Genomic DNA, 27,344 nt, shown 5'->3' on the forward strand with positions numbered 1-27,344 from the left:
CTCACATCTCTTCTTGCACACTCAACACACGGAAGCGATCTCTTTGGAAAGCTGCCATGTGATCATCTGGTCACTGAAACATCTATTATATAATCTACTAACCACAAAAGTGGCAAATTTAAACTGCAAATATTGTTATTAAGAGGATTTATTTGCAAAAATGTTCTGAATACCAAACATGGTCAACTTGACAAGTGTATTTTTGTTGTCGTTTGGGTTCTTTTGTTTGTTTTTTCCTAGCTAGAGGAGAATTAAAGGGATACTTGACATATTTAGCCATTTTTGGCAGTCAAACATGAATATTTTGCCTATAATAAATTTGATATTTTCATTATTTTTCATGTACGATTAGTACCTTTCAAAACACATTTTTCAACTTGCTGTCGACTGAAAATGACATCACAAGGTTTCAGGTAACCAATCACAGCTCAGCTTGTGAATGTCACATGACCAAACCTAGGAAACAGCTGAGCTGTGATTGGTTACCTGAGCCCTTGTGATGTCATTTTCAGTCGACAGCAAGTTGCAAAATGTGGTTTGAAAGGTACTAATTGTACGTGAAATATAATTAAAGTATCAAATTAATTATAGACATAATATGAACTTTTTATTGCTATAATGGGATAAATAAGTGAAGTATCCCTTTAACTCATTCACTGCCAGCCATTTGAGAAAATTTAAATTTTTTTAATACCCATGTAATATTACATTCAATAATTATATATAAACCGAATCTACCAAATAACAGAATAGACTCCCTACATTTTGTCCCGTCCCGTTCTTTTATAATTGGCAGTAGAAAAATGTAGGTTTGCCAAAATACAGCCATTTCTCCTATGCACTCTGAAACTGTGTTTATTTCGTATAAAATGGGGCAATGATGTCATCTACCGGTGGTTGGGCATCAGTAAAGTTGTTTCCAAGTTTGATATTTACTGTGGAGCATAGTCAGATTAGCCCCCATTTATCTCCGCTCTAAAAAATACAATTGACAAGTATACTTGTCAAAGGCAGTGAATGTGCAGCAATACTAGGACTGTGCAGTATATCGAAAAAATATCGATATCGTTATATTGGCCCATGCAATATGCATATCGCAAAGACATGCAATAAGTTTCATAGAGAATTTTTATGATTTTACCTGAATTTGACCAGTCAGGTGCAAACTAAAATGGGCATCACGATACAATAGTTGAACATTATTTAGGGTATTTACATTTAATTAAGTAAAAATACATTGAGCTTGCTTAATTTGCCACATGAAAAAAAAAATTCTTTCATTTGATAATAAAAACGGGTTTGTTTGTTTTTTTTGGTACATGTTACACATCACAATAATAACTAGATTGCTAATCGCATATTTTATCAATTTTGTGCAGCCCTAAGCAATACTGTATATATATCAGCTAAAAGTGAAGAGAGCAGGAGGCTGGCTGGCCACTGCGACCTGCGACACATCCAAAACATCCTAATGAGCTCCCGGGCCACTTGAGTTCAAGCCAAACGAGGCCAAACGTTTCTCTGGGATGAGCGACAGCTGTCAACATTCGCTTGTGGGCCAATTACAGTTTGTTTTGAGGGCACTCAAGTTGTCTGCTTGCCTTGCACACGCACACTTTCATTGCGTTGAACATTTCTACTTTGACAAACTTCAACAACAACATGAGAGTAGCACTACTAATGATTAACTCACCTCTTCAATTCATGTTGGGAATGAAATGTCTTCGTCAGAAGCAGCCTGTAAAAAGGGCAAACAGGTCATTGTCAAGAAAGGAATTGGAAGATGATACAACAATTGTGCCATAACAATCATGTTTTTGATTGACTGTCAATTGATTTTCGCTGAGCGTTTTCGTTAAAAGGTGGGAAATATGTCAAGTGTCACAAAAAAACGTCCCGAGTAGGTCACTACATTACTGCGACTCATTGAAACCAGCCATTTGGAGCCGCTAACTACAAAAAAAATGGAGTTTCTTGGAGGGAAAACTGGAAGTGGAAGCTTAAGGTATGTTGTTTTTGCTTGAGACAGTACGTCGATCACTACTTTCATGGTGTAAATTGTCATTCATTAAATCGTTTGTATCCGGATATACTCGTCGTCTTGCTGTATATCAAAGTCTTCACGCTATCTTAGCTTGCTAGCTGCTAACAAACAGAGCGCACGTTTACAACACATTCCTCAGCAGAGATCAAGCCTGGGTTAAAGTGTTAATTGTGATCATGTTAAATCGTTAACTTTTTGTTCAAAATTACTTGAATACTTGTGCAGAAAAAAAAAAAAAAAAAAAAAAAAGTATGAATCATTGTTTCACTAAAGATAATATGGCACATTCATCACATCTGCCTGGAAGTTACAATCAGGGGTTTATGTTGTGACCCACAGTATATGAAAAAGAGGAACAATTACCTGATATAAAATGATCTGAGCATACCCTTGCACTTTTTATGGGTGCAAAGTAGTATTGCACTAGCCACCGTGTTCGTCTTTCACTCCACACTGTCTTCCGCCTGGTTTAGAATCAGCAGAGAAAGAACGATCTCATCTCTCTTTGAGCCATTCGAGCATCCGTCGGCCACACATAAGTTCGCCATAGCATTGCTTGCAAATTTATCAACTGTTTGACCGATTTTCTAGGTCACAGTCAGACTGATTGTTTTCTAATTCACTAGAATTGACGCCCTGTCCTCCACCACAAGGGGCGCACTTCAACGTGACGTCACACTGAAAGGGTCTATATAATGTTGGTTTGTAATAGTTCCACTTCAACTGCACTAATTCGCCTTAAGTATGAAGCGTAACCAATATAAAATATTGCAGTGTATTAAAAACAAAAGTGTTCAACAAACACCACTGCAAAGTACTCCCACAAACACATTAATGGTGACCATATTAATAGTAGTAGTGCTCTGAAAGTCAAACGAAAGTGAAAAGTGAAAGCTACGTAGCTAACATAACATGCACAGCAGTCAAATAAGTTTCTTTCATTTTAAACAAGTCAGCTTATAGACTCCTTACCAGTTTACATTTCTCACACTTCTTTTGGAAAACGTGTCTGTAACGGTTGCACGTGTGGGACTTCCTCAAGATGGCGTACGTACGTGCGTCATTACTTCCATAACACGTGACGTTCTGCGTGATCAGCTTTCCCTGCCTTCACGTGCTATGGGAAAAATGGACGTTACCACTCGGAAACTCCTAATTCCCACCGAGTTCTGTTCATGCGATTTTGTTGTTATAGCAGAATTGCGTATGCTAACGTAATTGTGTAGATTCTAAAACAGCCTGCTGTGCTAGCGGACGTTAACGCTCTTATAAGTGCGAATATTTCTTGCCATTCACAAATCCTTGTGCGCCCGTCGCCATATTGAAGCTTGAAAAGTTCACTCAACTCGGAAACTCAGGTATCAAAATAAATTCCCAGTTCTCCAGTAGAAAATACGACATGAGGGGGCGTTCGTGTGCAATTTTCTACTCGACAAGTGGTATTTACGATACCACATGAAGGCAGCATAACGGAGCGACCGGTCCAACTACCGGTACTCTTATGTAGAGTGAAATTATTCGGAATAGCTCATGTGTTTGGGATCGGAAATTAGGAAATAGAGCTCTATAATAATAAGTTGGCCACAAATGAAATTGATTTAATGATAAACTCTCGGGAAAATTCAGTATGCACTTTACAGTTCCACCAGTCACATCACTGACCCCACCTACCATTTCATTCATTGATTGGTGAAACATTTATTACTATTTTTTATTTGTAATTTTATTTTTTGTCACGTTCATGTAATAAATTGCACTTTTGCAGCATTATGAAATAAAGGTCAGTCCAACAAATGAGTGCTGTCAATTCAATATTTAAATGTGTCAAAAAACAATCAATTAGTTATTTGATATAATGGGCCCCAAAAGTGAGGTTAACTTGGCGGTCATGTGTCATTTAAAAAAATAAAAAAATAAAAAAAATAAATGAACAATCAAAACTATTTTATTTGCAGTCAGAAAATCAATCCGTTATAACAGCTAAGCATGAACATGTCACACACACAAAAAATACTCAATAAAAACAGGAAACATGTAGGACCTGACTCAAGCGCATTTTATTGAACATTTATAACTGTTAAAAACATGTATAAAATTGGTCCTGTTTCAGAAACAAGGCACGCATAGTCAAAGTCAATGTTCAGTGTTCATGTCATTATTAGCGTTTATCATTATATTATCATCAGCACGTTCCATCTTGGTATCTCTATAGTAGTATCAAGCATTCACTAATATAAAAACCCGTTCCGATGGGCTATTTTGTTTTTCCCACAGAGGTTAAAATTTGATTCCGAGCAGCAAGACAATATTCATGCAACATTGGGATTGTGGAGGAGAAGAAAACGGGAACAGACAGGCTGATTGACGGGTCTTCAATAGTAGGTCTCTTGTTCCACCCAACCTGCAAACACGGAGCAGAGAAACTAAGTGCGTGCAGCCAATCACTGACCTCTATATAGGACCGGATAGCCGATATAGCCCGTACGCGCCAGTGCAAGCCGTTGAAGTCACACGGCGGCCATCTTGCGACTCCCATCTCGCGAGCAGACGACGGTATAAACTATACGCTATACGTACAGTCGTACACATGAGACGTATACAGCTCGGAGGCAGTTAGTGGAAGGTCAGAGGCGGCGTGGTCACTATTTTTTAACAAGTAAGAAAATAAATAAAAATAAAATTAACAAATGTAAATGTATTTAAGGCTAGTTGTAAAATGTCTGAAGTCCTCTTTTTTTATGTTTAATAAATTCAAAACACCATCAATCATGCCGTTTCTATTAAGTACTGTCTCTAATGTTCTCCAATTTCGATACTGTAAATATATGGCGAGAAACGTTTCTTGGAAGGAGCAATATGGCTGCCTCGCGACCTCAAAAATCTTAGCCAGGGTTATTATAGTTTTGGAATTTTAAATTTGAGTTAGTTTTGAGTTTTGTTTTTTTAAATTGAGTTTGTTTTAATTATTTTTTAGGGTGGTTCTGTTAGTTTGTATTAGTTTTATTTACTTCCAGGACTGTCTCAGAAAATTTTTATATTGTTATAAAGTCCATTATTTTCTGTAATGCAATTAAATAAGCAAACATGCCATACTGTACATTCTGGATTCATTACAAATCAACTGAAATATTGCAAACCTTTTAGTATTTTAATATTGCTGATTATGGCTTACAGCTTAAGAAAACTCAAATATCCTATCTCAAAATATTAGAATATTTTCTCAGACCAAGTAAAAAAAAAAAAAGTAAAAAAAAAAAAAGCTATAATCAGCAATAGTAAAACAATAAAAGGCTCGCAGTATGACGATGTACACTTTAGGAATCACTCAAAAACAAAAAAAAACAAAAAACAGAAAAATGTTTACAGTGTATTTGAGGACGTATGCATGAGCAAGACAAGATGCTGCATCAAAAATCCTACATTAGCTTTGGAATTAATGGTATCGGCATGTTACTTGTGAGTAGTCACCGATAGCACTGTTTTAATGCAGTATCGGCACCTCTGCCGATACCAGTATCGGTATCAGAACAACACTAATTTTTGCTACAGTTATAGACAGTACATAAAATATCGTTTCAGTTAGTTTTCATTAAAAAAAAAAAAAAAAAAAATTTTTATTTTATTTCATTTTTTTTTTTTTAAGTTAGTTTTTTTCTTGTTAGTTTTAGTTAACTAAAACCACCTTAGTCTTGGCCTATCGGCTATCCAGTCCTCTGTTCATCGAGGAGGATGTTTAAAGCTCAGGTGAAGAGTTTCCTCAACATGACCTCGTAACACAGGAAGGTAGGAGAGCAGAGGGACGTGGCAACACAAGAGAATCAAAGCACGGTTTCGCGATCTCACCTCCTGGGCTGCGTCTGAGGATCAGTTTACGAATTTCATCATAGATGAAGATGAGTAGAGAGTATGGGAAGGCGCAGAACCACCAGTTGACCCTGGGGAAAAACAAAAAACAAAAACACATGCACAAGGAAATTAGATGTTTGAGCTTGCCAGGCAGGACAGTCGCGTGACCTTTCGGCATCCAGCTCACTTGAGAGGGTACATTCGGAGGGCCACGTCCATGCCGGGGCAGTACGAGAGGAAGGCGGCCAGAGCGGTCTCCTCAAACAGCCCGAAAATCAAGATCTTGTTCCTGGAAAGTTGTCAAAGAAGAGATACAGTGTTCATTTGGTCAAGAAATTTAAAATTACTTTTAGTCTTTTGACTAAAATGAATTCAAGTTTTAGTCATCATTTAGTCATCTGATTGTATTTTAGTTTTAATCGACAAAAAAAAAAAAAAAAAGAGCAATTTTAGTTGACTAAATTGACAGTTCAGTCCATATTTTCAGCGTACATTTCAAATTTTATACAGAAAATAACACATATTCAGAACTTTAGTTTAAGACATTTAACTCATTTACTCCCAAAAACGTATAAATCCGTTTTATTTTAAATGTTTTAAGCGTTCCAAAGACGTATTTACACGTTTTTTTTGTTTTGTTTTTTGTTTTTTTATGCTAGAGCATACAGAAGGCTTTGATGCAACTAACTGCTGCCAAACGGAAAACAGACAGAGATGGCAAATCCAGGTCCAGAAAGTAAAAACCCAGCCATAGTTTGGCTTTAGCCCCTTGTGCTAGTGAGCTAGCCAGCTCACTAGCAGGTATCGGCGCATTGGGGAGCTAGCTATTTTAATTTTCGTTTCATTTTTGTCTGAAAATTTTTTTTGTTCGTGATGAAAATTACGACGGAGATTTTGTCGACGAAATTATCACTGGGAGAGATATACAGTCATGGACAAAATTATTGGCACCCCTGGAATTTTTCCACAAAATACACAATTTCTGCCAGAAATTGTTACATTACAAATGTTTCTGGAATCAGTGTGTTTCTGTATTTGATATGCATTCGAAAAACACAAAAAAACTGAAGAAAAAAGCTGAAATTGACACAATTTTACATAAAATGCAAAAACTGGGCTGGATAAAATTGTTGGCACCCGCAACTCAATATTTGGTTGCACACCCTTTGGAAGAAATAACTGAAAACAATCACTCTCTAGGGCAGGGTCAAATATAAGGCCTGCGGGCCGGATCAGGCCCGCTAAGGGGTTTAATCCAGCCCATGAGATGATTTTGAAAAGTAAAAAAAAAAAAAAAAAAATTCCGGCTGACCTCATGCCCTGCTGGAAGACAGAGTTCCTCCTGGTCTTGCAGATGATCAGATCGGCCCACTGAACAATGACAATGCTGGCGAAGAAAGCCGTATGGCAGGTGAACTCCACGATCTTTCTCTGCTCATAAGTCTGCACACACGCACATATAGGCCGTCAAATGAAGACATGTTGCGAGACGCCGAGCGAGTGCGATTTTTATTCACCCATTGCTGCCCGTAACTGTCTTCTAGGTCGTTGCAGTACTTGTTGTCCCAGGACACGCGGATTCCCAGCAACGTCCGCGGCAGAAAGCCGTTCTCAGCCAGGATCACAAAGTAGGTGAAAAAGCCTGCAAGGGCCTGGATCATGCCTGCAAAGCAGCCAACATGATTGACACAAGGGAAATATACTCCACAAAAATATAAAACACAACCCTTTTCAAGCGTCTTGAAAAGCACAATACTAGTGTTCATTTTGTCAACGAAAACTAAAAAAATAATTTCTTCAATGCACATTTTTCACTGGACTAAAACCTTAATTTGTAAACAATAAGCGGGACTAAATCAGTATGCATTTTCGCCGACTAATGAAGGCAAGATTAAAATGGACTCACGTCACAAAAACTGGACTAAAATCTATGGACATTTTAGTTCATCAACAAAAACAAGATAAAAATTATTTCTTCATAACATTAATCCAACTGCTATAACGTCCCAACAATAATATTAATCCAACCACTAACTAATGCTTGCTAACTTCACATCAAATTTTCATATTCTTTTGATGAAAAACAACGACACACAATTACCTTGGCTACTATGGCTCCATGCTACGAGCTAGTAAGTTAGCAGTTAGTTACCAGTCGCATTAACATTATTAATGGAACATTATAGCCGTTGGATTAATGTTAAATAATAACAAAAATGTCCATAGATTTTAGTCCACTTTTTATGAAGTGAAGTACATTTTCGTCTTCATTCGTCGATGAAAATGCATAGTGATTTAGTCCCACTTATTATTTATTAATGGTTTTAGTCTAGTCTATCTAGTTTAGGTTTAGTCCAGTGAATAATGTGTGTTGATGACATTATTTTTGTTAACGAAATGAACACTCCTTAGGACAAATGAAACATTTGTCACTCTACAAATCAATACATCCACAATGAAATTACATTGAAAACATAAATCATGTAGTATAGCAAATTATGAGACACCTGTGAGATGAATAATAGTGGAGTTCAATTATTTTTGAAAACACACTTTGAATTATTTATTTTCATAAAATAACAGGACAGTGAAGCAATTTGTTCGGCCTATTACATGGTTGTATTTTTTTGTTCTTATAGCATAGGCCAATCAATCAAACAGGTGGAAGCCATTCCTGGCTTCGTTATGGGAAAAGGCTCTGACCCGTCATCAGTATTGGCCTATTTCTGGTCTATGTTGTCGCTCTTCTATTTATCTTGGAGGACCTTATTACACAGCCAACAGAAATATAGAGCAAAGAAACAAAAGAGCCCTGGTTCAAACGAGTGCGCTTGCTTTAAAAACATACCAATCTGTCCGTAGGCGATGCTGATGAGCCTCTCGTTGACCAGTTTGTCTGTTTTGGGGTTTCGAGGCTGCCTCTTCATGATGTCGCTCTCGGCCGCTTCGTAAGCCAGCGAGATGGCAGGAACCTGAAAGGCAGCACGCGACTCTCCATTGAGCAACGCACATCAGAACGACTCGACGTCAAACAGCCCACCCACCATGTCGGTTCCCAGGTCGATGCAAAGGATGGTGACGGTGCCCAGCGGCAGGGGGATGCTGGCGATGATGAAGAGGAGGAAGGGGGTGATCTCAGGAATGTTGCTGGTCAGAGTGTAAGCGATGGACTTCTTCAAGTTGTCAAAGATCAGACGGCCTGCACAATCAAATACAAACATGGATGTTGCTCATTAACTCATTTGCTCCCAAAAACGTATAAATGGTTGTTTTTTTTCATGTTTTAAGTGTCCCAAAGACACACTTTTTTATGTGTTATTAGCATACAGAAGGCTTTGATGCAGACTCAAGTGCAAAGAACGGATGAAGAAATGGTAGTTATTACACAAACGGCCAGCAGGTGGCAGCAGAGTATGATATCAGCCAGGGCCATGTTGCAACAAGCTCTTTTTGTCAATGTTTTCACCAGGTTTGTGAATAATGATGAAACTTAGCTATAAGCTTATGCTAATTGATGCGGAAACGGAAACAGATAGAAATATACTTTTTTGTCCTGATGAAAGAAGAGACTTTAACCTTTCTTTTGGTAAGTTCCATGTTTTTATAGCAATACAACACAATATTCTGTGGTCCTTGCAAAATCAGTCAAATCCAGTAAAAACAGCCAGGAGCGAACGGGATTGCCTCTGTGAAAATGGTGAAGTCAACCCCCCGCATTTTTTTTGACAATAGGTTCTATACAGCCCCACTAGTCTAAACACGACATCTGATGAATATGACATTTGTGGAATATGAGTTATGAAGCAAAATGCAGCCGTTTTGTATCCATTTGAGGGGGGGCCATTTTGCCACTTGCACAGTTGCTCAGTTGCTCACATTAAGGCTGCGTGATATTGGAAAAACATGCAATGTAGTTGTTGAATATTGCGATATCGATATTATTCCAATATTTAACATGTACCTAAAAAAATAACATTTTTATTGTCAAATGAAAGAATAACGTTTTTTTCATGTGGTAAAATAAGTAACTTCAATGTGTTCCTAGTTAATTAATTGTAATTACCCTAGATGTTCAACTATTGGATGGTGATGCACATTTAAGTTTGTGTCTGATTGGTCAACTTCAGGTAAAAGCAAAAAATTCCACATGAAAATTATTGCACGACTTTGCGATATGCATATTGCATGGGCCAATATCGCGATCGATATTTTTTAATATATCGCCCAGCCCTAGCTCACATAACGACCAATCACAATGCAACTTAAGAGAACAGGTGAGCTGTGGTTGGCCGTGAGCCCTGAGCAATTGTGATGTCATCTTAGTCGACAGGCAAGTGGCAAAATGGCTGCCCCCCTGAGATGGATCAAAACAGCTGCATTTTGCTTCATAACTAATATTCCAAAAATGTCATATTAATCAGAATGTCATGTTCAGACTAGTGAGGTGACATAGAACACTTTCAAACATCCTTATTTCAGTTAATATTCAAATAAATCGACTTAAAAACACATTTAAAATCATCCCCAAAGGCTCATGCATTCAATTAATTACCAAAGACAAAAATGAAGGACACTTTTGCTATAATTGTGGGAATGCTGAAAGCATACCACATATGTTATTCAGATTTTTATTCTCCTCACTTCTTTGCAGAAAAACAATTCCCACATAATACTTCCGATTTACACCGTTCAAATTTCAACTTACTTCAAAAATTCACGCATTCCGGGGTATATATTGTCTGATTCCACGTTACTTACAGTACTCGCACAATTTGACGTTAAATCTAAACTTTTCCCCATTCATTTTCAATGGGACAGACATTGAACTTTTTATAAGTCCCACTTTCCACGCCCACTTCCATACATACAACTGATCATCATTATCGGCTCTGTGATACTGCTCAGTTCTTTTTATTCATGAATCTTTCAACTTCAATTAAAAATTTTCACATAATTTATCTTTCAATTTACTTCATAAGCATTGAGCTATTGGCATTCAGCTTTCAGCATTCCCACGCAATTTCTCCAGAAATTGCACTTAGTCTAGTTAGTTAGTTTTGTAAACATAAAATGTAGTTTCAGTTAGTTTTAATTTTTTTTTCAAAGCATTTTTGTTTCTTATTTGATTTCGTTAACGAAATTGTTTTTTGAATGTTAGTTTTAGTTTTTTTTGTTAGTTTTAGTTCACGAAAACAACTTTGGTTCAGAAGAAGAAATCATCCAAATGGAATGTCATGTCATGTCATGTTCGAACGCCTTGTTTACCTTCTTCAACTCCCGTCACGATGGAAGCAAAGTTGTCATCCAGCAGGATCATGTCGGCCGCCTGCTTGGAGACGTCCGATCCGGCGATCCCCATGGCGACGCCGATGTCGGCCTTCTTCAGCGCCGGGGAGTCGTTGACGCCGTCGCCAGTCACGGCCACGATGGCTCCCTGCATGGCGAAGATTTCAGGAGCGTGTCAGCAAATGTTGTGAGAAGGGGGTTGCTCGGCATACGGCGGAATTTCCAACCTGTCGCTGGCAGCCCTCCACGATGATGAGTTTCTGTTGAGGGGAGGTTCTGGCAAAGACGATCTCCGTGTGGTACTTGAGGATGTCGTCAAGCTGATCCGTGGTCAAGTCCTTTAAGTCTCCACCGTGGACCACACAGGCTTTAGCATCCCTGCAGCAAAATTGAGGTCACGTTAGCTCCAAGTGCTACAACTGGATTTGCATGTAACTTAGTGCTGTCGAGGGTTATTATAGTTTTGGAATTTTTCATTTTAGGCAGTTTTGATTTCGTTTTGAGTTTTGCTTTTTAAATTAATTTTAATTAGTTTTCAGGGTGGTTCTGTTAGTTGTGATTAGTTTTAGTTATTTAATAAATGCTTAGTTTTAGTTAGTTTCAGTATTAGTTTTAGTTTTTTATGTTTTAAATGTGTATTACTTGTGCGCAATATTTAAAAAAAAAAAAAAAAGGTGCTTTTCAATTTGCTGCTGCTAGATGACATCACTTCTGTGTGACACACTTTTCATGTAAAAAAAAAAAAAAAAAAAAAAAAAAAAAAAAAAAAAAAAAAAAAAGTCCACTTCACATCACATTTACAATCATCACCATAGGCTCATGCATTCAATTAATTACCAAACAAAAACAAAAGGACATTTTTGCTATAATTATAGTTAGTTTAGTTAGTGTTTTAAACAAAAAGTGTAGTTTCAGTTAGTTTTCGTTTTTTAAAAAGCATTTTGGTTTTTATTTTATTTCGTTAAAGACACTTTTATTTTTTTATTTTTTATTTTTTTTGTTAGTTTTAGTTCAATAAAATAACCTTGGTGCTGTCACTATTGAATATTCGAGTCTATTAAGCTTTCAAGTTATTCAATTAATTAATCCACTAATCCAATTCATTTTAATTTTGCATTAAAGTGTATTACAAAAGCATTCCCCCCGATTGCTGTTCATTAACCGATGATTGGTGTTTATTTCGTACTTCATAGTGATTTAAAAAAAAAAGAAAAGGGGTATTGATTTTGTTTTGTGTTGCCGGTCCGGTTATTGTTTTCCAAAGTAAAAACAGATGTTTGCAAATTCTCATTTTGATTCAACACAGAAGATAATCAGTTTTCTTTCTTGAAGGATGACAGAAATCAGTTAAATTACTGTTGAGATGCTGAAATCACAGGATTTGGACCATTTAAAAAAAAAAAAAAAAAGGCTCTAAATTATTACTCGATTATCAAACTAGTTGTCGATTAATTTGATAATTGATTACTTATTATAAATAAATATTACTACTACTACAACTACTACTTGTCAATTAATCGATTACTTTTGACAGCTTTAATGGACCTGAAATTACGAAATTACGAGATTACGAAATGGATCCTACAGCCGCATTTCCCTCAAATCAGTACCTCGGGTTGACTTCATTGATCGGAATATTGAGACGCGCAGCAATGTCCTCCACAGTCTCGTTCCCTTCAGAAATGATGCCAACACCCTTCGCGATGGCCTTAGCTGTGATCGGATGATCCCCCGTCACCATGATCACCTGAGGGGGGAAAAAAAACGTTGCATTAATTTTTATTCGTCGTCAGCAATCAAGTAGCAAAAGCACACCTTGATTCCAGCACTCCTGCATTTGCCGACGGCATCCGGCACAGCTGCTCGAGGAGGGTCAATCATCGACATGAGGCCGATGAAGCACAAGTTCTCAGTGGGGAAGTTCACCTCATCGGTGTCGAAAGCAAAGCCTTCGGGGAACTGCTCATCGGGCAAATTGAAATGACAAAAACCTAAAAAAAACACACAAAAAATCTGCTCATGAGTCTTAGGGCATATATATATATATATATATATATATATACATATATATATATATATATATATACATATATATATACATATATATACACACATACATACATACATATATATATATATATATATATATATATATATATATATATATATTTTATTTTATTTTTTATTTTTTTTTGAGGGCAGGGCAATATGATGAGGAAAAAAAAAGTGACAAATTTGCCACTTTCTAAAGTGGCCAATTTGCGAGGAAAAAAAAAAAAAAAATCGTAAAATGTATTATTTACACATCCATACATTTTGGGTTTTTTTTTTGTGCAAGTATCTAAGTTGATGTGTTGAATCTGCCTCAAGTATGCTCGCCTGTGATTGGTTAGTGCTAGTCAGCTGATAGGGGATCAGGAAGTGTTGTCGCTTTAGCTGCCGTGTATGTGTATGACGAGCAGTGTTGCCAGGTGTACGATAATTATCGTATTTGTACGATAATCTGGCCCTCTGTACGATCAATAATCCTATAAAAATGGCAAATGTACGATAATTTGACTATTCTATATTATTGCGGGCGAAACTGAAGGTGCCAGAATTTTTTGTGAAACCCTGAAGGCATCTGTTGTAATGTGACATAATACCAACCAATCGCGCCTTGCAGAGCGTGAGAAATGACTGACGTCAATGCATTAATTAGCTGAATGCCATTCAAACAAAATGACTGGTGGGAACTAATTTAGTTCCCACCGGTCATTTTGTTTGTGGGGGACACATATTAGACTAACACAGCTATGAGTTCACGTCAATCCATTCTCTACTGACGTAGCGAATCAGTGGTCTTATTTTTGGCAATGACGGGTGTACGATAACTGCCTATGGTATGATAATTCTGTTTCCCACCTGGCAACGCTGATGACGAGTAAAGTTGAAATGAAGAATGAATCCGTCTCCATCCTGCCTTTTCATTTTATAAACAGTGTCCCATTAACCCACAACGAATCCTCAAATGATTAGACGAGAGCTACGCTATGTTTATTTCTCGTAATTTTCTGAGTTTTTTTCTTGCAAATCTGCCACTTTAGAAACACTCAAAGTGGCAAATTTGCCACTTTTTTTTCCTCGTCATATTGGCCCCGCCCTCAAACAATAAATAAATTAGAGGTGGCCCTAATATGCCGTCGTACTTTTCACTGCGTGCTCAGTGTCGCCGCTGAACAAAATCCAACTGTCATCTGTAACGTTCCGATGGGAACATTCAGTGGTTCTTTTATCTTGAATGCTCACTATACTAATAATAACAACAACCTGGAGATTGCATATTGTCAGTTGAACTATTTTTTATGAGATGCCAGAAAGATCAAGTACACAGTTGTGGAGCCTTTCCTGCTGAATGCGGAAGAAGGTCTAATCTATTCAAAATGGTCTCTACTCTTATACTGTCTTGCCACCCCCCTAGCCCATATGAAAATGTGTGACCTGATGGTCTTAACTGATTTCAACTGGATAAGTGCGCCAGATAGATAGGAAGACACCAAGCCAGGACAGGTCACAGCGACACAACGGCTGAGCTCAAGTCATAAACTCATTCATTCCCAGCCATTTTTAACGAAGCAACCCCCTTTGCTCCCGAGTCTCTTCTTTCATCAAGAAAAAAAAAAGCATATGTCTATCTGTTTCCGTTATACAGCAATTAGCATTATTCACAAATCTGTTTAAAACTGTGAGGAAAACAGCTTTGTTGCAACGTGACCCTGGTTGATCTCTTATACTCTGCTGCCATGCGCTGGACTTTTTTTGTAATAACTACCATTGCCTCAACCGTTCTCTTCAGTTCAGAGGCTGCATCAAAGCCTTCTGTATGCTTTAGCATGAAAAAACATCAACAAAGGAATAATACGTCTTTGGGACACTGGTGACATTTCTAATAGAACATATTCATATGTTTTTGGGAGCAAATGAGTTAAGAAGCCTAATGTAACAATTCCTCACCAAGCACTCTCTCCCCCAAGCCTCCCAATTCCAGGTAGGCGTTTTGGAAGGCATCCCTCATCTCGTCATCCAGAGGCTGCTCTTTGCCCTGGATCATGATGGAAGAGCAGCGGTCCAAAATCCTCTCGGGGGCACCTTTCATCACCAGCAGATGGTTGGACTCCTTTTCAGTCGAGGAATTCTTGTGAATAGAAAGCTGCGAAGCAAAATAACGTTTCACCGTTTAGCATCTTATGAATTGTAATTGTCATTTCCAGACAGAAAGTAAGCCGACAATACCTGGTACTTGTTGGTGGAGTTGAAAGGGATCTCTGCAATTTTGATGCTTTTCTCCCTTATCTCTTGGACGGATCCGCAGCACAGCTCAATACATTTGAGAAGGGCCGACTCGGAGGCGTCACCGGCCACGTCTCTCTGGAGGAGAAAAAACATGGACGACCTACTTTTTAAAAAGAGCCAAAAAGAGCCAACTTAGGCACCCTTTAACACTGAAGCAAAGCCGGCTTCGATTCTCAAACAAACCTTGTACAGACAGAACCGTCTCAAGACATGCGAGTGTCCAAAACAAGACGCCGAAGACGTTTAACGACTGTAATATATATGCCAAGTCTGGAGTGGCGCTGTAGCGCTGCCACAGGGGGTTAATGGCAAGCGTAGAAGAAGAATCAGCCAAAAAGACAAACCACTCATCTGATGCTGCATTGGAGGATGATCAGAAGTCTGATATATCCAAGTAGGTTTTTCCCAGTTCTGACCTGAAAGCGTTCGAGGCGAAAGTAAACAATCAAAATGGCGGATAGTGGTAAATTGTTTATTTTTGTTCTTATTAAAACTCATTTTTTATCTCCAGCAAACTCACCTTCTCGTAATTTTGCTTCATTTGTTGTTTTTATCTTATTTTCTAAGCATTCCATACAGTTCAGTAGTTCACCGTATCATTTCATGCAGGGAGATAGCAGCATACTCTCACTGATACGTTGCGTTACGCTAAGTTATGTCGAATATTTATGAATGAGGAAAGCTATCTAGTTTTATACAAGTAAATTGTCTTTTACCATTCACAGACTGTGTTTCCAAACAGGTCACCATTGTAGAGTGATGTCACTTGCAGTCAGTCGGTGAAGTCGGGGTCCCCTTTTTTTTCCCCCGACGTCGCAAGTGAGATTTCCAAGTTCAAGGGGGTGTTTGCATACACAATTCCTGGTTTGAACTCGGAAAAGTCCCACTTCCGACCATCCTCGAATGCAGCATGAATAGCCGATAAGCCAAGACTTTTGAAGCCGCCATATTGCTCCTCCCAAGAAATGTTTCTTGGCATACGATACATTTACAGTATCAAAATTGGAGAACATGTGAGACAGTACTTAGTAGAAAGTTAGAAAACGCCTGATTTATGATGTTGTAAATTTGTTAAAAATAAACAAAAGGACTTCAGACATTTTACAACTTGCCTTAAATACATGTATGAATTATATGCCTAATGATGTTTACAGGAGGAAACTTGTATTTTATATTAACGAATTCTAACTGTAATACAACAAAAGATGCCTATGCCAAATCTAATATTGGGGTCTAAGGAACTGAGCGATCAAAGAAAAGGTGGTCTTCAAACAGTAGTCTGCTCGCGAGATGGGAGGAGCAAGATGGCTGCCCTGTCGGTTCAACGGCTTTTGCACGGGCGTGTGTGAGCGATCCAGTAATATATACAGGTCAGTGAGACAAACACAGGAGTAGTGACAATGCCGGGTGGTTCAAGTACAACATCACGCCAAACATTTTGCTGTAAAAGCATAAACGACGACGACACGGCTATCCGCCATTGCTGTTGACAGACCGGCGGTTCGTGCGCAGTCACGGGAGAAGAATCGCTTTCAAGCGACGAAAACTGAGCCGCTGTGTGGACGCGCTGCCCAAACGGTAAGATACTGAAACGGGGCCTCAGTATGCATCATCTATGTCCAAAAAGAAAGAAAACTGCCAAAACACAAACACACATTTCTTCTCTGTCATATACACCAGGGACAATAAAAGGAGCTAAAAAAAAATCATTGTGATATTAGTGGTAGATATCTGTTTTAAGAGTGACAGTGATGCCAAAAAACATTGGCAAGAACATTGGTCACTTTTACACAAAGTCCGCTACTTGGCATTTGTGGATCATTATCACTGAATTGGCAGCAGGAAAAAATTAATAATACTCGCTGCATAAGATAATGATATCCCTGATTAATATGAATCATTCATACGTTGCCATTTTGAGAGCGGAAACAATGAAATCCAACCTTCAGAATGGGAATGTTGGTCTGCTCTGCCAGGAAGACGGCACGGTTGCAGAGTCCGGCGATTCTGGCCAATGCGGCCCAGGTGGCGGAGCTCTTGTCAAACGACGTCCCGCTTTGGTTCTCGGTGGTGTCCGCCTCATGGATCTGGTTGTCGAACCACATGTGGGCGACTGTCATCCTGTTTTGGGTCAAGGTGCCAGTCTTGTCGGAGCAGATGGTGGAGGTGGAGCCCAGCGTCTCGACGGCTTCCAGATTCTTCACCAGGCAGTTCTTCTTGGCCATACGCTTGGCTGTTAGAGTCAGACATACCTGGACACGAGAGCCCCATGAGATGCTGAGAACACACTCAAGTTGAGCAAAGGCTTCGGACTAGTGTTGGTTTTAGCCGCCAATTTTAAACTTAGTCTCAGTTTTAGTCCAATTTCAATCACACTTGTTAGTTTTTAAATCATAGTTAGTCAAACTCATCCCATTTTATTTAGTCTCATTTTAGTCGACTATAAGTGGAGCATTTAGTCCAAGAAAATTTTACAAGCTAGTAAGCTAGCTAGCAATAGTTAGAGGCCAGATTTAAAACAAATTCACACACAATTACATTATATCAACAAGTGGCCATTATGACTCCATGCTACAAGCTAGTACGTTAGCTAGCATTAGTTAGCGGTCAGATTTAAAGCAACTTCACACACAATTACAGTATTTCAACAAGTGGCTATTATGACTCCATGCTACAAGCTAGTAAGTTAGTTAGCGGTCGGGCCAACATTGTTTGAACGTTAGCCTATAGCTGTTGCATTAATGTTACATTGCACTCGCTTGCTGAAGATTTGAAAGGGGCGTGTCACCGTGTTACTGACAGGATTTTACAAAATCATAATTTTTGTCTTGTCTTTGTTCGTGAACAGAAATGTCCATAGATTTTGGTCCAGTCTTTATTAAGTGAGCTACATTTCCATCTCATCTTTTAGTCGACGAAAATGCATACTGATTTAGTCCCAATTATTGTTTATTAATGGTGGTTTTAGTCTAGTCTAGTCTAGTTTTCGTCCGGTGAAAAATTCATCTTCACGAAAATATTTTGATGGAGTTTTCATAAAACAACATGAACATTATTTGGGACTCACAGTGACGGTAGCCAAGAGACCCTCCGGCACGTTGGCAACGATGATGCCAATGAGGAAGATGACAGCCTCCAACCACGAGTAGCCAAGAATGAGAGATAGGACAAAGAAGGACACGCCCAGGAATACGGCAACGCCAGTGATGATGTGGATGAAGTGCTCGATCTCGATGGAGATGGGAGTGCGGCCAACTTCCAGTCCTGAGGCCAGCGTGGCAATGCGACCCATGACGGTCCGGTCGCCGGTGCTGATCACGATGCCTCGGGCCGTTCCTGTCGGCGACGGATCCAAAATGTTTACGCTCGTTCCTCACATTGGAGTGTCCATCTCCCATATCCTTCCTTCATACCTTCAACACAGTTGGTGGAGAAGAAAGCAATGTTCCTGGTCTCTAGCGGGTTCTCATTGGAGAAATCCGGAGTACGCGTCTGCGGCTCCGATTCGCCCGTCAGGGAAGAGTTGTCCACCTGAGAATTGTCACATTGCCTGTGAATGAGGAGATAGTTCCACGTTTCTGTTGTGCTAACATCTTCTCTGGCATCTTTTTACCTTGCAGCCATGGGCGGAAATGATGCGGAGGTCGGCGGGGATTCGGTCACCACCTTTCACCTCGATTAAATCCCCGACGACCACATCCTCTGCGTTAATGCTGTTCTTCTCGCCATCGCGGATGACGAGCGCTTGCTGTGAGACAGGCATGACGCATGCAGTCACTTCTGAGACACATGCAAGATTTTACTAGCGATAGAATAGAGCAATATGTTTTTTTCAGGGCCGATACCAATGCTGATTATTCAAGTATTCAAGGAGACCGATAACCGATATTCATTTGCAGTAAAAAGGGGGGGAAATATGTTGTCATTTTATTTAAATACAAATGTCAAACAAAAGCTAATTATTAATTAATTAATTATTGAACAATTTTTCAGGCTTTTCAAAATGTAGTTGTTTTTTTTTTATCTTAGACTATTTACTTCACTTTAAATTTCGGGAAAAAAAATTCAGAAAGAAGTAAACTAAAAGTAAAACGAACTTAAGTAAATACTTACTGTAAATACTGTAAACACTTAATACTTACTAAGTAAATACTTAAAGAAGTAAATACCATAGTTCTGTTTTTTTCCAAAATTAAAGGACTGAAATCTTGAACTTCCACCTTTCTTTGTTGTTGTAATGTCTTAAAGCTAATAATTAATTAATTAATTAACTAACAATTTTTCAGGCTTTTCAAACTGTAGACTTTTTTTTATTTTAAGGCTATATACTTCACTTTAAATTTCAGAAGTAAAGAAGTAAATTAAAAAAGTAAAATAAAGAACTTAATGAAGTAAATACTTACTATAATAATAATACTAAGTAAATACTTCCACCTTTCTTTGTTGTAATGTCTTAAAGCTAATTATTAATGAATTAATTCATTCATTAATGATTGAACAATTATTCAGGCTTTTCAAAATGTAGAAGTTTTTTTTTTTAATCTTAGACTACATACAGTAATTCACATTAAATTTCAAAAAAAAAAAGAAATGTTCAAAAAGAAGTAAAGAAGTAAATTAAAAAAAGGAAAATAAAGAAAATAAATACTTAATACCTACTAATACTTAAAGAAGCAAATACCATAGCTCTGTTTTTCACAAAATTAAAAATAAAAAAAAATGAAATTTTAAACTTTCACATTTCTTTGTTTTAATGATCCCTGAGATTAAAATAGTTTCAGATTTTACCTTTTATTGGCCATCAGAAAAAAGACCGATACCGATATTCATCGAAATTCCCGATATCGGTACCGATAATCGGGCAATCCCTAGATTTAACCAAAATAAGTAACATATAGAGGTGGATAACGAGTTTGAAATGAAGGAAAACAACAAAAAGATGTCGAAATGAAGCGGCACCTGAGGGACCAGGTTTTTGAAGGAGTCCATGATCTTTGAGCTCTTAGCTTCTTGATAGTAGGAGAAGCAACCAGTGATGATGACGACAGCGGAGAGCACGACACCCAAGTACAACTGCAAAACAAATTGGACGTCAAGAGCCTCCGCATGACGTCCATCGGGAACATTCGTTCGTCTTATTACGTTATCGTTGGCTGGGTCGTGCTCCATGGCGGCCTGGATGCCGTAGGCCAGGAAACAGAGGATGGCCCCGGTCCACAGGAGCATGGAGAAACCTCCAAACATCTGCATCCGGACAAGTCATTACAAAAACAAAACTAGAACGTAAAAAGTAGAAGAGACTGGAGGAAACCGTTACCTGTTTGCAGAACTTGACCCACTCTGGGGTGGTAGGGGGAGGGGTGAGAGCATTGGGTCCATCTCGGGCCAGATTCTCAGCTGCCTTGGCATTCGTCAAACCCTAACATGGTACCAAGAATGAAAAGGAGTCACTTAACTCTTTGACCGCTAAAAACGTTTAAAAACGATGAGTAAAATCACGATGTATGCCGCCATAAACGTTAAATGACGTCAACTAGGCATTTTTATTTTTTATTTTTTTAAATCAATGGGAAGTGCAACGTCTAAGTGCAGCGCTGCCTGGTCAATGAGTTGTGGAATCCAAAACAGCCACTAACTATGGCCAGCAGATGGCAGCATTGTTTCCCATTTAAATGGGCTGCCAGTGTATGGAATGGCAATGAAACATGACGGAATCTGATGAAGTCAAACACTTTCAAGGATGACGTGAATGACCAAAGCCTTTGTCGCATTAAACCTAATTTCACAGAACATCACTGAAAGGGATACTTGACTCATTTAACAATTTTCAGCAGTGAAAAGTTCATATTTCGTCCAGAATTTGATAACTTCATTATTTTTATTAATAGCTTTAACTCATTCATTCCCCGCCATTTTCACTGTAGCTACCCCTTCACTCCCATCTGTTTTACTGGATTTTGACTGATTTTGCAAGGTCCACAGAATATTCTGTTCTATTGTTATAAAAACATAGAACCTACCAAAAGAAAGATTAGTCTCTTCTTTCATCTAAAAAAATAAAATAAAAAAATAAAAGTATATTTCTATCTGTTTCTGTTTTGCAGCAATTAGCATTACATTATAGTGAAGTTTCATTATTATTCACAAGCCTTTTCAAAACACTGGGGGGGGGGGGCAGTGTGGCCCTGGCTGATCTCTTAAACTCTGCTGCCACCTGCTGGCCTTTTTTTGTAATAACTACCATTGCTTTAAGTGACCTTTTCATGGCAGAAGCTGTATCAAAGCCTTCTGTAGGCTCGAGGATTAAAAAAAAAAAAAAAAAAAAAAGTGCAAAAAGAGTGCAGGACAAAGTATTTAAAAAAATGTATGTATACGTTTTTTTGGGTTTGAATTTTTTTCTACTTGATGTTGACTGATGATATCACCTGTGCTGAGGAAGTAGGTAACGACCAATTATGGCTCACCTGTTTTCTGGGGTTGGTCAGCAAACTGAGCCATGATTGGTCGTTACCTACTTCCTCAGCACAGGTGATGTCGTCATCAGTCGACAGCAAGTAGAAAAATGACTTTTTAAAGGTATTCATTGTACATGAGATATAATGAAGTTTTGTGGGAATAGCATTCCCACATGTTATTGTGATTTTTATTCTCCACACTTTTTTGCCGCCTAACAACTCCCACATAATACACAATACTTTACACTGTTCAAATTTCAAATAGCTTAAAAAATTCACACCTCCTGGGGTATATATATATATATATATATATATATATATATATATATATATATATATATATATATATATATATATATATATATATATATATATATATATATATACACACACACATAGTCTGATTCCACATCACTTACAGTATTTGCAAAATTTAACTTGTAATGTCAACTTTTCCCCATTCATTTTCAATGGGACAGACATTGAACTTTTTCTAAGTATCACTTTCCACGCCCACTTACATATATATAAATTATCATCATTACCAAGTGTCTGATACTGCTCGGTGGCACAGTTGGTAAAGTACATTGTCCAGTAACCAGGAGGTCATCATTTCATAATTCATCTGTCAATTTACCTGCGATTGGCTGGCAACCAGTTCAGGGTGTACCCCACCTATTGCCCGAAGCCAGCTGGGATAGGCTCCAGCACCCCCGCGACCCTTGTGAGGTGCAAGCGATTAAGAAAATGGATGGATGGATCTCTCAATTAACTTCATAAGAATTCCACATGCATTCCAAATCTTAGCATTCAGCTTTCAGCATTCCCACGCAATTTCTCCAGAAATTGCACTTAGTCTAGTTATAGACAAAATGTCAACTTTTTACTAATGAAAATGGCTCAATGAGTCGAGTATCCCTTTAAAAAAATAAAAAATATTCGCGTCAAAGTCACTGTTGTGCAGAAAATGTATCTTGTTTTCTCCTCATCATTTCATTTGTTGCTCAATGTCACTCAAATTTTCAAATTGTGATTAGCAAAGAACGGAATAAGGTAGAGAGATACTTTTTTTTTTCCTAATGAAAGAATGGAACGCGATCTTTCATGCGGTATCCACCTTGTATGTGTCGTAAAAGAACATAATATTCTGTTTGCCTTGAAAGAGGAGTTAAAATGCTGGAAATCAGCTGGCGCGGTTTTTTGTTTTTTTTTGGAGCCGCAACTGTTCTACAGCTCATTTTGAACCCACAAAAGCATCGAAAACAAAAACTTTGGAACTTTTTTTTTTGTTTTTTTGGAAACATCCCCCACTGGCACATGTGTTCACGTCCTGGGCGACCAAAGATGATGTAGCTCATAAGAGAAAAAGGGTCATCCCCTTTCATCAACACAGTGAAGAACGTGGAGGTAAATGATAAAGTGGTGTCGTCGGAAAAATCAGGACACGGGGTGTTTCTGTGGCTCATGAATTATTCATGATTCATTAGCACGGAGCACACACCATGGAGCGCTCCGTTTAAGAGGCGCTCATTAACGATTCCCCTTCATCTTCATGGCATGACCGCCAGCACATTTGCATCAAAAAAGGCACAGGCTGGTGGTCAGGATGCACAAAGGCATATTTCACAAATGGAACATTCAGTTGATATTAACTGTAAATAATAAGCATCTCTTTTATGTTAGAAGCATGCAAAGCAGGTGATGCAAAACTTTCATACAATAAAGGTTTTAGCGTATCACTTTTTCTAATCCATAAAAAAAGAGGGAAGGACTGATGCATCAGTCAAGAAGATGCAGTTCGCTACAGAAAGAGGACGCGAGTGAGAATCAAGGCTATTTTAGTAAACGAAAACTAATGGAAAAACTAACATTCAAAAACAATTTCATTCACGAAAAAAATAAAAACAAAAATGCTTTTTTTTAAAAACAAAAATTAACTGAAACTATTTTTTTGTTTACATGTTTACATAACTAACAAAAAAATGTAAACTAAAATTCAACAAACAATTCCATTCACAAAATAAAATAAAAACAGAAATGCTTTAAAAAAAAAAAAAAAACTAACAAACTACATTTTTGTTTAGAAAACTAACAAAAAAAACTAAATTTCAAAAAACAATTTGGTTAACAAAATAAAAAACAAAAAAAACAAAAAATGCATTAAAAAAAAATAACTGAAAGTACATTTTACGTTTACAAAGCTACCAAAAATTAAAACTAAAATTCAAAAAACTTCTTTAACAAAATAAAATAAAAACGAAAAACTTTTTTCATTTTTACCACATTGTTGATGAAATATTGTGCACAATTACATTTGAAAAAACAAAAACTAGTACTGAAACTAACTAAAACTACGCATTTAAAAAAAGTACAACTAATTAAAATAACAGAACCACCCTGAAAACTAATTAAAACTACAACTAAATTTAGAAAACAAAACTTAAAACGAAATAAAATCTCAAATGAAAATTCCCTAAACCCACTATAATAACCTGATGAGAATGAAGATATAAAAAAAAAAAAAAGAAAAAAAAAGGGGGGGGGGGGGGATTTGGAAAGACGGGGCGTCCGTTCCATTCAAATAAATGGAGTGGAGCTCCATTTATTTGAATGGAACGGACGCTGTATGTAGGCTTATGCTGCTCACGTACATTTTGCTTCGCTATTTCATCTACAGGTTCGTGGATTAATTTATCATATGAAATTATAAATATGGATCAACACTGTTGGAAAACACTATGTGTATTGTGTATTTTTATTGATTGGCGGCACCACCGGCACTCGATAGGCAGCTGTGGCTACACGGCTTACAAGTCAGAAATGGATTATTCACTTGTGTGCATTTTGACTTGCAACAAATATGTATTAAATATGTATTAAAAGGTGGAAAGTGGCACATCTCGTCTCACATTGCTCAAATCGGTTCCATATTTGCGATTCAGCTCATCCAGAGTCAGCTTGTGATCATCCTGCAAAGATACACAAGAGAAATGAGGCTAAGTGCCAAAGAGCTGGGACACATTACAACATGTTATATATTATACATGTAGGAATAATTGTACACATCTACTCAGCAATCTTCTACTCACATGCACACACACATATAGACAAACAAGTCCACTGTGTTCCAACTATGTTTTGCATTTGCATTATTAGGTTTGGAACACCTATGGAACTAGGGGCATGGAAACCAAATAAAAAGAGAGGGTGAGGAGGGGATTTTTTTTTTTTTTTTTTTTTTTTTTTTTAAGAGAGTGAAGTAGTGAATTGTATCAGTCAGTCTCTCCTCACGAACCTTGAACTGAGAGTGTCTTCTCTCCTTTTTGGTCATGTTTAATAGATGTCAAACAGGCAAACCTGACAATACATTATATTATATGATACTATATCATATCATATATTTAAGGGTGTCAGGTGCACATATAATTAGCCAAAAAGCATATTTGGCCAAGTCATTTTCAACTAATAGTCACATTTATTGCGTTTTTTTTGTTTGTTTGTTTTTTTCCCTTCATGCTTGAGTAAAATTTCAGGCATCCAGTTCATGACAATCCTCAAAAGGTTGAATGTGTTTGTCGTCTTTGTTTTCTGAAAACGTTCAGAAATATGACTTAGCTAAGTGGGGAAAACTGTCAAATGATTCTTTTGCGATTTGGTCACTCACCATGTCCACTTCCTTTTTAAGTTCATCCATGTCTTTCTCCTTCTTCTTCCCCTTTCCCTTCTTTTTCCCTCCCTGTTCGGAGGTGGCCGCCAACTCATATTGCTCTCGTCCTTCCTGCAAATGCACACAAACAACGTGTATTTGAACCAACTTGCAATAATGCAGCACACATTCGATAAATACTGACATATCGATAATATTTTCCAAAACTGATGATCTAAACCTGGTGAGGTGGACATGAGCCTGCGGTACATGCAAGTGACGTCAGCAAGTTCAGACATCCAGCTAAGGGATACTTTGTTTGTAGCTACCATAATGTCGTGGTGTGCGATACTGCAAATTTTGGTATCGATCCGATACTAGGGATGTAACAATATACAAACATCACGATACGGTATCTCGATATGAAGCTCACGATACGATATTTATCATGATATTGCGTGGAGGTTGGCGATATGACAAAAATGCCACAATACTGTAAAAAAAATAATAAAAATGTGCTCGTACTAAAGAAAAAACACAATATTGTGCTTTTGTACATAACAGCAATGCGTATTAAACAAGCTACAATCTCGAATAATATTGAGGCACACATTGCGTTCCTCCATATGACTCGGTTCATGAGTATATTACGTTCCACTTCATCTGACCATTAGTCTGGATTTTAAACAGAGAAGGGCCAAAACATGCCTTGTGACAATTAAACTGCACTAAAAGAAAAAACAAAAAAAACTAGCCACCAGAGGGTGCTAGAACTCAAAAATGGAAATCAACATGACTTTCTTTTTTTTAACTTTTTTTTTTTTTTTTTTTTTTTTTTTTTAACAGATATGCTGTTTTTAATATTGTGACATAAAGATGACGATATTGTGGCAGTTTTCATATCGCGATATCATCATATTGCCATTATCGTTACTCCCTATTCGATACCAAGTAAATACAGTCTCAGTATCGCCGATACTGATACTTTTTGAAAATGATGGTTATATAATTGTTTTGTTTTATTAAGGTAGGTGTATCATTGAATTGCTTATTCATAATCAAATTTCAACCTTTAAGTGTTTTTGAATTGTTTCTTTTTTTTTAAAACTAAGGACAAAGTTTATTGACAAACAGAAAATACAGTACTTTATCAATGTTTACCCCCCCCCAGACACATTCCAACCAAAACAAAATATTTTTTGAACGTTCTTAAACAAAAGTGCACAAAGGAATCATAGGAACAGAAATTTAAACAAATACTTTAACATATACTAGGGATGTAACAATAACGGCAATATCGTGATATCGTGACATTAAAACTGCCACAATATATCGTTGCCGTCATGTCACGATATTAATTAAAATCAGCACATATGTTAAAGTCGGGTTGATTTCCATTCGTGCAGTTCTAGCACGCTCTGGTGGCTAGTTTTTCAATGCAGTTTAATTTTCACAAGGCATGTTTTTGCCCTTCTATGTTTAAAATTTCACACTGATAGTCAGATGAAGGGGAATGCAATTTGCTTGTGAACCGAGTCAATGTGTGGAGGAACTCAATCTGCGTGTGCATTAGCAAGTAAGTGCCATATATATATATATATATATATATATATATATATATATATATATATATATATATATATATATATATATATATATATATATTTATTATATATAATAAATATATATTTATATATATATTTTTTTATATGTGATATTTTTCATTGCAGTTATA

The 27,344-nt window shown here is 37.4% G+C and overlaps 1 protein-coding gene and 1 long non-coding RNA gene across 7 annotated transcripts in view; both read right to left on the reverse strand.

Moving 5' to 3' along the window:
* Window positions 1-3,147, reverse strand: part of LOC144014172 (uncharacterized) — a 50,927-nt gene extending 47,780 nt beyond the window's left edge. For all 5 annotated transcript variants that reach the window (XR_013282410.1, XR_013282411.1, XR_013282413.1 and 2 more), the window contains exons 1-3: window positions 3,017-3,147; window positions 2,408-2,508; window positions 1,694-1,738 (exon numbers count right to left, since the gene is read on the reverse strand). This is a non-coding gene — a long non-coding RNA (uncharacterized LOC144014172). The remainder of the gene's footprint in view (window positions 1-1,693; window positions 1,739-2,407; window positions 2,509-3,016) is intronic.
* Window positions 3,148-4,079: 932 nt separating this feature from the next.
* The window catches only part of LOC144014173 (sodium/potassium-transporting ATPase subunit alpha-1), a 34,575-nt gene continuing 11,310 nt past the window's right edge, over window positions 4,080-27,344 (reverse strand). For both annotated transcript variants that reach the window (XM_077513769.1, XM_077513768.1), the window contains exons 2-23: window positions 25,628-25,741; window positions 24,873-24,932; window positions 20,826-20,927; window positions 20,651-20,752; window positions 20,468-20,581; window positions 19,122-19,256; window positions 18,922-19,039; window positions 18,576-18,844; window positions 17,452-17,760; window positions 15,449-15,583; window positions 15,170-15,365; window positions 12,992-13,167; window positions 12,787-12,923; window positions 11,404-11,554; window positions 11,156-11,324; window positions 8,935-9,089; window positions 8,739-8,862; window positions 7,408-7,553; window positions 7,203-7,333; window positions 6,078-6,179; window positions 5,888-5,979; window positions 4,080-4,445 (exon numbers count right to left, since the gene is read on the reverse strand). In XM_077513769.1, coding sequence (XP_077369895.1) covers window positions 4,417-4,445; window positions 5,888-5,979; window positions 6,078-6,179; window positions 7,203-7,333; window positions 7,408-7,553; window positions 8,739-8,862; window positions 8,935-9,089; window positions 11,156-11,324; window positions 11,404-11,554; window positions 12,787-12,923; window positions 12,992-13,167; window positions 15,170-15,365; window positions 15,449-15,583; window positions 17,452-17,760; window positions 18,576-18,844; window positions 18,922-19,039; window positions 19,122-19,256; window positions 20,468-20,581; window positions 20,651-20,752; window positions 20,826-20,927; window positions 24,873-24,932; window positions 25,628-25,741 — 3,066 coding nt within the window. In that variant the 3' untranslated portion in view covers window positions 4,080-4,416. The remainder of the gene's footprint in view (window positions 4,446-5,887; window positions 5,980-6,077; window positions 6,180-7,202; window positions 7,334-7,407; window positions 7,554-8,738; window positions 8,863-8,934; window positions 9,090-11,155; window positions 11,325-11,403; window positions 11,555-12,786; window positions 12,924-12,991; window positions 13,168-15,169; window positions 15,366-15,448; window positions 15,584-17,451; window positions 17,761-18,575; window positions 18,845-18,921; window positions 19,040-19,121; window positions 19,257-20,467; window positions 20,582-20,650; window positions 20,753-20,825; window positions 20,928-24,872; window positions 24,933-25,627; window positions 25,742-27,344) is intronic.

The sequence above is a fragment of the Festucalex cinctus genome, chromosome 2 (assembly GCF_051991245.1).
Source record: "Festucalex cinctus isolate MCC-2025b chromosome 2, RoL_Fcin_1.0, whole genome shotgun sequence".
NCBI lineage: Eukaryota > Metazoa > Chordata > Actinopteri > Syngnathiformes > Syngnathidae > Festucalex > Festucalex cinctus.